The sequence below is a fragment of the Montipora capricornis genome, chromosome 6 (assembly GCF_036669925.1).
Source record: "Montipora capricornis isolate CH-2021 chromosome 6, ASM3666992v2, whole genome shotgun sequence".
Classification (NCBI taxonomy): Eukaryota; Metazoa; Cnidaria; class Anthozoa; order Scleractinia; family Acroporidae; genus Montipora; species Montipora capricornis.
The window spans coordinates 64,990,435-65,000,434 of NC_090888.1; the positions used below are offsets into that span (position 1 = coordinate 64,990,435).

The 10,000-nt window shown below is 40.4% G+C and overlaps 1 protein-coding gene across 1 annotated transcript in view; it reads right to left on the bottom strand.

Moving 5' to 3' along the window:
- LOC138052893 (intermembrane lipid transfer protein VPS13C-like) overlaps positions 1-10,000 on the bottom strand; it is a 126,760-nt gene that overhangs the window by 20,846 nt on the left and 95,914 nt on the right. The window contains exons 89-96 of the mRNA XM_068899488.1: positions 8,890-8,976; positions 8,278-8,343; positions 7,023-7,285; positions 5,274-5,409; positions 4,587-4,868; positions 4,111-4,220; positions 3,198-3,324; positions 1,059-1,193 (exon numbers count right to left, since the gene is read on the bottom strand). Coding sequence (XP_068755589.1) covers positions 1,059-1,193; positions 3,198-3,324; positions 4,111-4,220; positions 4,587-4,868; positions 5,274-5,409; positions 7,023-7,285; positions 8,278-8,343; positions 8,890-8,976 — 1,206 coding nt within the window. The remainder of the gene's footprint in view (positions 1-1,058; positions 1,194-3,197; positions 3,325-4,110; positions 4,221-4,586; positions 4,869-5,273; positions 5,410-7,022; positions 7,286-8,277; positions 8,344-8,889; positions 8,977-10,000) is intronic.

The following is a 10,000-nucleotide window of genomic DNA, read 5'->3' on the forward strand; positions in this document are numbered from 1 at the left end:
CACTCAGGGTCCTAAATAACTGAGGAGAAAGTGCTGCCTTTGCAATTACATCCACATATGATGAGACTTTCAAGTCTTCTTGGACAAGGACTATAAACAATAGGCCCCGCCTTTGTTCATAAAACTCCGTGGGGCGTTAAAGATCCCACACATGCAGTACTCACAGAGAGTAGAGCAAGGAGTTCCCGGTGTTGTGATCTGGTCAGAAATCGGAGGGCCACAAGATTATTAGTGTTGTAACACTATTAGGTGCTGCCCTCATAAAATTAAGTGCTCGCTCGCTCGCTCGCTCACTCACGTACTAACTAAGCTCTATTACTCGGATTATTGGGGAATCCAAATTCTCTAACGACTACCATGTTACACAAGCAATGCACAACGAACTATCACGCTTTTTGTACTTTAACTCATCCATCAGGGTATCAGGATCTGGATGTCTGCATGGGTAATGCTCATGATATAGCATTCATATACTGAATAAGTTTTTAATTTAAAATTTCCCAGACACTGCAAACCAGCGAGCAACTCTGGATAACAAGACCGATCACAACACTGTGTTGTTTCTTTAACCTCAGGCAAAAGTTAAGAGGAAACGTCTTAAGACAGGCCAAGAGAAAATGAGGGGACAGACAGGGAGACTCCCGGTCCAGCCCTTGGGATATGTCATGTCTACGAAAGTTATTTTTAGACGAGCGGAAGGCCTTGTTCTAGCGGAAGTCTGTATTCCGAGACGTCCGCATGCAGGCCAACCTCGGTCTGATGTTTGAAAGAAAATAAATATTCATTAGCCTTCCACGTGCGCCGTCATTTTCTCTCTTCACTAAGAACCTGAGAGTGAGACAAGACTGCATGCGGACGTCTGGGAAGACAGACTTCCGCTAGAACAAAGACTTCCGCTCATCTAACAAAAACTTTCGTGGACATGACATATCCCGACCAACGCCCTGAGCCTCCGTCTCTGTCCCCTCATTTTCTCTTGGACAGGCCTGACGATTTACTAAAAAGTACTGAGTCAGGAAGGTACTTCGCTTGACGAGACCAGAGCACGACTTTTATACCTGCATTTTGTACATTTTGCAATGAAGACTGTAGTAATGATCGGAGCTTTTGTAGTTCAGCCACACTGCTGGTTCAAAGAGTCGGCGAATAGCACCTGTGTGAGGACGCGTCATTGTCATCGATTGAAAGTCAACCTGCAAGATGACAACACACATAAAAATAGGCACGCAATGCGTTCGTGTGGCAGTGCAACTGAGCTGCGTTTTGTCTTCCAGGAGATTCAAGTTATCTTTGCGAAGTATATGTAGCTCTAATAGTACACGTTATATAGCAGGATATTGTTTTGATACCGTATATCATACAGTGCCATGTTGATGTCTTAGGTAAATAGACTCCTGACAAGACATGTGGTTACTGGTTACTAATAAAATACTAAATCCCAGAAAGATTGAACACAATAAAAGAGAATCAAGAAACATTGTCTTCGAGGCTGCCATGTTCTTTTTCACCACAAGTTTGAGCATGCTCTGAGCCTCTGACAGCTTTGTACGACAAAAGATCACTGAAGTTAATCCTTGTCGAGCAAGGTTAGTATTTGGACGGGTGACCTCAAAATATAGGACTTGCCGTCAGAAACATAGGACCGGAAATTCTAGTTTAACGCTCAAAAATGCGAACTAAGCAAGGTACAGATTTTGTTAGCTTGCTTTATGCAAAACAAATATTGATGCAAAAGTAATAAATATTGATACACAGTTTTTACGAAGAGGAGAAGAAGTTTTAAGGAAGTGTCGATCGAGAATAAAATATTTTGCCATCAGCAAAAAAATTTGCGACATGAAAAGAACTTAATTTTTGAACCGAGAATATAAAAAGTCACCATCAGCGAAAAACACTTTGGGAGTTTTTGCTACGTTCAATTTTTCTAATGTACTTTTGGCTGCACAAGTAAATCGCAAAATCGAAAGTGACATCGAATTCAGCGGGCGCCGTGATCAAGTTACCTCGCTTGTTTGCCCGCGAAACAAAGGATGCCTCTGTGTCAAAATGATGGCAAGACACCGAGTTTTTGTTTTTGTTGGTTTGTTTGTTTTTCTTTCAAGTGTTTTAAAGATTGACAAGAAATGTGCGAATTCAACACAAAGATCACAATAGTCCAACTCTTGAGGTTGTTGACCATTGTTTCTGCAAAGTCAAAAATTCACTCTCCTAGACGAGGTTATTTATAATTCCATTGTTTTGGAAATTGCAGCTGCTTTATTATTCATCAGCGTCACATGATTCATGTCGATTTTGGAGCTCATTTTGTTGAAACTCCAGCTCGCTTCCAGCAGATCAGTTTATGTTCGTGAGTTATGCACGTGCTACAGGCCTATTTGCCACCACGGTTTTACAATCGCTCAATCACTCACTCTTACGAACCCGGTGACATAGTGCACTAAAACTACCACAAAAAAACAATAGTTATGGACCTTAATCCAACAGTAGAGTTGCACATGTCTCAGACATTGACGGTACCTATAATGTGCCACTATACTTGAATATCATTTCTTTAAAGCGATCATTTACTGTCTGTTTTATTGGAATGGATTTGTTGCTAATAGGTTCAATACTCCTCTTTACGTCCTTTAAGGAAACTGAACGTCGCTGATTGATTTATTGAAAGAAAAAAAAAAGCGATCATTTATTGTCTGTTTTATTACAATGGATTTGTTGCTAATAGGTTCAGTACTCCACCTTACGTCTTTTAAGGAAACTGTGTACGTGGCTGATTGATTTTTTAAAAGAAAAAAAAATTAAGTCTGGTAACGGAAACTGAACATCCAAGTGTTGATGCGTTTCATGATTAGTGTTATCACTTAGAGAGTAAAAATCTTTATTATATGGCTTGTGTTTGTAGCCGATATAACGCGCGCTCTGATTGGCTAATTGTGACTAAATTGTACTGAGGGAATTATTCTCCCGTAATGCCCACGGGCCGTAGTTTCTAATGAAACTATGTTGCTGCGTTGGTTATAAAAGAAGCACAGAAACGGGGATGCGTTCTGAGGCAGTGGGAACGCCCTAAACATTAGCTTTCTAATCTCCCTTGATATTCGATTTACAAGCTAATATAAGTAAGTGACTGAAAAAAAAAAAGGCTGGTTGACTGTCTGAGTAACGGAGTAACTAGCCTGGAAAATGATTGGATATTATACCTTCCTATCTTCCACTTCAAAGACCTCATCGTTATTTCTCCAAGCATCTTCCAACCACGTTTGTAACTCTAGATTCAACGATTTCCATTTCCCACGGGACCTTTCGAGCTGCCAGACTGAGGTGGAACTGCACAAAAAGGAAAATAAAAAAGAATCAGGCAACACAAGTCGTTTAAAAATACAATACACTTGGAAAAAATCGAACAGAAAATCAAAACATATAAAACATGATGTGGCTGATAAGTTCTGAGAAATCTCCATTACCGATTCTCTTCAATGTTAGGTGTTCCGTGGATATTAACCCGACTCCACTCATTATAGCCGCATTTCGTATTACTAAGTGAGCCTTCCAGTCCGCGACTATGCGGGCACTGTCATGCTTAATTTGCTGTTTTTAGCTCAAAATCTAAATTAGTACCTTAGCTTACACGTGCAACATTCCTGATAACCCACTGACAAGATATGACATATATTTATGGCACAAAGAGCTATTCGTACACAATTATTTTTGGTGTCTTTATGAAGACACTGTCTCCAAACCAGTTTTTTCAAGTTTCAATCCATTTTCATACTCTCCATCTTTGGCTGAAAACAACAAAGAATAACTTAAGTGCACTTCAATTTGCAACAAAAGTACAGCATTATTTTTTGGATTTCATTGACGCAAGGACGTCTTTTAGAGTTTTGAAGTTTGACTAAAATAGCGTGACACTACCCATTTGACATCACCGTTACAAGTTCATCTTGGATCCCTAACGAGGCTTTGTACTCCTTCACTTGATACCAGCTTAAAACCCCTGACAGGTTCGTGCGGGAGTTATTTGCGATGGCTGTACCGCCGCGAAACGAGATTTTCGTTCACGCTTGACCTGATCCTTACAAATGAGATGAGAGTGATATCTACGCGTATTACCTGAAAAGTCTCACGTAGGCGACTTCATTAGGTTTGCTGTTCACCAAAGACAAACCGACTCCATCCAACGAGACGAACAACTCCGTATTAACAATTTCAAAATCACAGCACTGAGCAAAAAAACAACAACAACAAAACAAACAACAAATGATTTAAAAGTATATCAATTGCTAATTTTAAGCACACCTACGTCGGAGAACAAACACACGTCAAAAGAAAAACAAGAACAAAAACACAAACATGGCCACTCGGACATCATATGCCGACGCTTTACATTCATATTCCATATATAATGAATAGCGGCCCTTCCAGTTGTCTACAGTCTAAAATTTCCGTGGGCGGTCAAACGCAAACACAACTGAAAAGCCCTATCTGTGAAAACACCGCGCCACTGGATCAGAATGAAAATTATACGCTCCATATTTTAAAAGGTACTGACTTTTATTAATTGCCGACAGTGGTGCAATCTAACCAACCTTTCTTGCCAAGCAGGCGATCTCCTCATTGTCGGTAAAGATGAGTACCCGCTGAAGACCATCTATCACTGACACCCAGTAGATGGTTTTCTTAACTCTATGCTGTATTGGGCCGTCCACATCATCGGTCCAGACCCCATGATCCATCCCATCAGGCACCTCGCCAGCTGAGCTGCCGCACATCAGTCCGCAGGTAGTATCCCTGTTCTCCAGCTCCTTTCGGTCGTCTTTGACTGGCGGTGAATTCTCGTCAAGTTCCACTCTTGTTTCGCCAAAATCATCCTATGGAAGTGTAAAAAGAAGTTCCAAATTTTACCCGACTTGCGGTTTAACACTGGGGTGGGAATCGATTCTCGAAGAAGAAGGCATTTTTCATGGATTCACGGCATAGCCTATTTTGCTAGTTCCTAGTCATCTTTGGGTAGTTCCAGTCCTTTGTGGGGTTGACAGCTTGTTTGGCAGTTCATTTCAAATTACAATTTTGTTCGTTTATCACTGAACAGGACTGGTTCTACAAAAGAATCACTTAGGACTTACTATCAGTAGAGTATGCTATTGCTAACAACCGACAGTAAAAAAGCAGTAAGGAAGTTCCAAATTTTTATGTTAGGAACAAAGATGATTCGAAGACGTGCATTAACGTATTTCATTGAGACAAAAGCAGTGTGACAACATAAAATATGTTACCTTATCTACCGGGACCTCGATTGGCTTGTCTCTACCCGTGTAAGGTTTCCAAAGCAATTTGCGGTCACCCTGGGGATCATCCCAGGTGTAGAGGATCATGTGCTGGGAGTTAAGAACTGTCACTTGGCCATTATCTCTGCAAATTGAATGTTCCATATTACTATTATTATTATATTGTTGAATATTTTGAGGGTGATAATGATAACAATGCGCTAAACCCAGCGTTACGTTACGAAGGGCGTTACATTTCCTTTGATAAAATGTATTTTTTTAGTTTTTAAATTTTATTTATTTGTTTTTATAGCTTGTTGTGAAAGGTTTGAATAATCTGGCAAGACTGTGAATGAATGTGATATCGATGTTTTAGTGGTATAAGTGCCGACGTGCCATTGTCAATGGTACTGATTTATGAAACGCGGTTTGGTTTTACAGCGGTTGTCCCAAAAAGAGCGAGATGAGAGGAATCGATGGTTTTCAATCACGTGATGAGACGGCCATGTTGGTGCATAAAACAATAGCAAATAGACCTATTTCGATATATTAAAATTCAGTCCTAAACAAAAGGCATCATCTTGAGGCTCTGGGGAATAATCTGGGGATTTGTATGAGTTTATTCCCCAGAGCCTCGAGATGATGTCTTTTGTTTAGGACTGAATTTTAATATATCGAAATTGGTCCATTATGGCTCATGTTTTTCATTATAAAAGAGTCAAATTCCCAAAAGACTTTTTTCTCTATTGTTCTGTGCACCAACATGGCTGCCGTGACGTCAGGTAAAAACCATCTTTATTCCCGTAAATCTTGATTTGTGATGACGCATCAGGAATGGGGTAGCTACAAAAATAATAATTACAAATAGCTATAGAGCAGGTTTTGATAAATTATTGTCAAAAGATTTTTTCCATTGATTTGTGTGTTTACTGCTTCGATTAGAGAAGGACTTTAAGTGCCCAACACCTCAACACACTTTTCCACTTTATTTATTCTCCGAGATCGTCCCAAATACATCGTGTTGTCTTAAGAACCCGTTGATTGAAATTTCACTTTTTTATTCGCTTTGAAAAGACGGAAAAAGAGGTCATAATTTGATCCATGATCAAGCAATGAAGGGGAATGGGTTCGATATCGGGTTTGACGTCACAAATTTCTTTGCATCGCTGTTTTCAAAGAACTTTCACAATGCAAAGCAGTTTCTGACGTCAACCCGGTATTAAACCCATTCCTCTTTCTTGCACGGTCGAACACCAAATTACGTCTAGCTTTTCCACTCTTTGGAGCCTTTATAAACAGTGACTTTGAAGGAGAGAGAGTTAAGCAATTCAAAGAAATAGTGTTAGACAAGTGCAGAGAACTGTTGAGCGCAAAAAAGTTTTTATAGTTCATGCATAGACACTTAAAATCCGTCCGCAACATCCTTTGGCCAACCAGAGGTACAAACAAAATAATCCGAGCTTTGCTCACGCGCGTTTTCCGCGATTACAACTGTTGGCTGTAAGAATTTTCTTGGCGTCAGGATTGGCTCGTTTGATAGTTTGTGTCTGTTAGAATGGCCAGATAATGTGATCACAACATTCTAGTGAAAAAGGAAAGGATTCACACTGAAAAAAGCAAGCGCTGAGATCAAAACATATACTTTCACGCACTCGCACTCGAAAATTAGCCAAGACGTAAAGGTGCGCCTGAGACTCAAACTTGCTTACTTTTGTGCCTGTGGCTATGATCAGCCAGCAATCACCTCAGTACACTTACTTCTGATGAAATCGTAATGCAGTATTTTCGCACAGGTTTTCGATTCTGATAGTTCCGATCCCAGGGGTATAGGTTGAAACCACAATAGTGGTTACAGAGTCTTCCACCTCACCATGGACGTCCACAGCAAGCGCCTGTAGCTCTGAAATTCTCAAGACGGTCGTGTGTGAAGTGTTGAAGCTGAAAGGCTTTGAAACGATGTTTGACATTGTCGGCTTGAGAACAACGACACCGGACTTGTCTTCGGGCCAAAATGGCTTGCTCTGAAAGACAATACACAAGAACACAAATTCCATAGTTATGCCCTCTTCACTGAAAACAACGTGCATCAAATTACCCCCGGGGGGACTCCCATATAAAAAGGACGGGGGTACTCGTCGGAATATTGAAAAGAACCCCTAAGAGGTACCAAGATCTTGTCTTGTGGGTGTGGTGTGAAATTTTTTTCACATCTAAGAGGTACCAAATTATGGGTTTTTAATTAGACAAAATTAAAAATTAGTTCATTATCAAAATAATGTCTCCCGCCACAACTTTTCGGCTCAATACCCTAAAAGGTACCACTAAAGCTCCCGCTGTGGACCTTTTGAGGCTAAACACCCAAAGAGGTACCAAAACCGCTTTTTTAACCCCTAAAAGGTACGATGAGCACCCCCCGCCCCCCCCCCCCCCCGGGAAATTACCCACTTTGCACTAGTCACCTTTCCTCAACCGTGTGTCACTAATCAGTCAGAAAAATCTGATGAAAATGTTATTGTTGTACTCAATTGTACAAAATGCAAATTATTCCCCTGAACCTCGACTCTGTTCTTTTGTTGCGGCAAAATTCGAAACAAGCCCCGTTGTGTGTGAATTCAAATTCTTCATCTTTATGAAAGGGAGAAGCCTGACTGATCCTCCTACTTGTCTGGGCAATTTAAGCAACTGTCTCTTCTAGACAGCTGAAAAATTCATTAGAGTCCTGAATTCATTCATTTAAGTCCTAAATGAGCCCAAAAAATTGACCTCCTCCCAACTGAGTGGCTTCATAGCTCAGTTGGTTGAGCATTGCACCCGCATCGCAGAGGTCGTGGGTTCGAATCTCGGCCGTTGAAGTCACCTGAATTTTTCAGGCTTCTGTAAGAGACAAATTGCTTAAATTGCCCAGATAAGTGCAAAGGTCACTTTTGCATTTCGTATACGGATTTCTAACATTGTTTGTCAAGCGGATTATATGGACCTAACGTCTTGAACGACCAAATAAAAACCCGCTTACCTCTCCCGGTTCCACGACAAACCATAATGCATTTTTACATTTGTTCTCAATAAAAGATATCGATATCTGAAAGAATCAACAGTACCAGCTGTTACAATAATCCTACTACACAATACAACAGCATATATGAAGCGTCTGTGAAAGCATAGGAGTTAAAAAGAAAACGTCACCAATACCCACCCATTCCTTCCGCCCCTGGTTCTGACATATACATACATAGACTACAGTATACTATACTATACTATACAATACTATACTATACTACACTACACTACACTACACTCCACTCCACTCCACTACACTACACTACATTACACTACACTACACTACACTATACCATACCATACTATACTATACTATACTATACTATACTATACTATACTATACTATACCACACCACACCACAAAGATTTCTGAGCTAACGTTTCGAGTGTTAGCTTCTGAAGAACAGCTAACGTTTGAAACCCAATTTTTTATGTTTCCCTCATGGCTGACGCAGCACCAAAGTTTCCTTGTAAACCAACCTTATCAAGGCATGGCATAGCACAGTAAAGTAAAGTATAGTTTAACTTGTAGTACAGTACAAGGCCGCAGAGTATATTAATCGTGTACCTCTGTGTTGTTGATGATGACGTATTTAGGAGTCAGCGTGACAATTTTGAATAGTCGTGTTCTTGATATTTCAATTTGAAGGATGAACTAAATAACAAAACACAGAGACCGTTAAAAAAAAGCCAGGCACAAGGGTCGCAAACTGGACCACTCCCCTACACGATGGAGACCCTTGGATTGGAGAATTGACGCAAACTTCAATAAAAGAGGATTCTAAGTATACTGATGAGTTTTTGTGATGAAAAAGACTTATTTAATAATATTAAAGTATTATCCTTTGTCTCACGACGTTTAGACTGCATTCTTCAGGCAATGAGGCCGCCTGGTTACGCGTCACCTTATAAAGCACGATGTTCTGCTGTAATTAATGGTTTTTTAAACAAACAAAACCTATTTCCCGAAACATTCATTTACTGACATACCATCATGGGACGGTTATGTAAACAGAGTTTAAGCAAAGCTTTAGAAAACCGCATTCCAAGTCACTTTCATCTCGGCCAATCATAGTGGTGGGTTTGCGTTTGTGTGAAAAGAAACACCGCACAAGAAACAGCAAATTAACCACGTCCGGGCCTTGCCTGACCAATTGGAGCACTTGGTCCTGTTTCTGCCGCCATAATGGCCATATCGAGAACGAAGCCTTGTAACTAGTAAAAATCGTGTTCTTATGCTTGTGATCGTGATTATGTCGACGCTTGTCTTTATTTGGTATAAACTACTTATGCTTGCATCTGTGTTTGTTGCTAGTGAAAACCAGGCCAAGGCCGCACTTAGAATAGAATAGCCGACATTTTTCCACATAATTGAACTGCGAAATACATGAAATAGAAGTCAGAAAGATCATCGCACGTAAGCAATTGAAGCAGTTCCAAGCAAACCAGGGTGAAAAATTCGAGGTGTTAACGGGATCTCCCGATCAAGATGGATTCCGTCCAGGCTTGCATAGGTTGCAAGGATCCCGTGGCGTTCAAGCCTGGATTATTTTTTTCAGCCTTGCTTGCAACTGCCAGCTTAAATCTGTGATTTTTTTAAGGTGGCTCTAAATCCGCTACACAGAATCTTTTTAACTTTGCAGAAAGTTACTTTCATCTTGGCCTCCTGGCCATTTTCA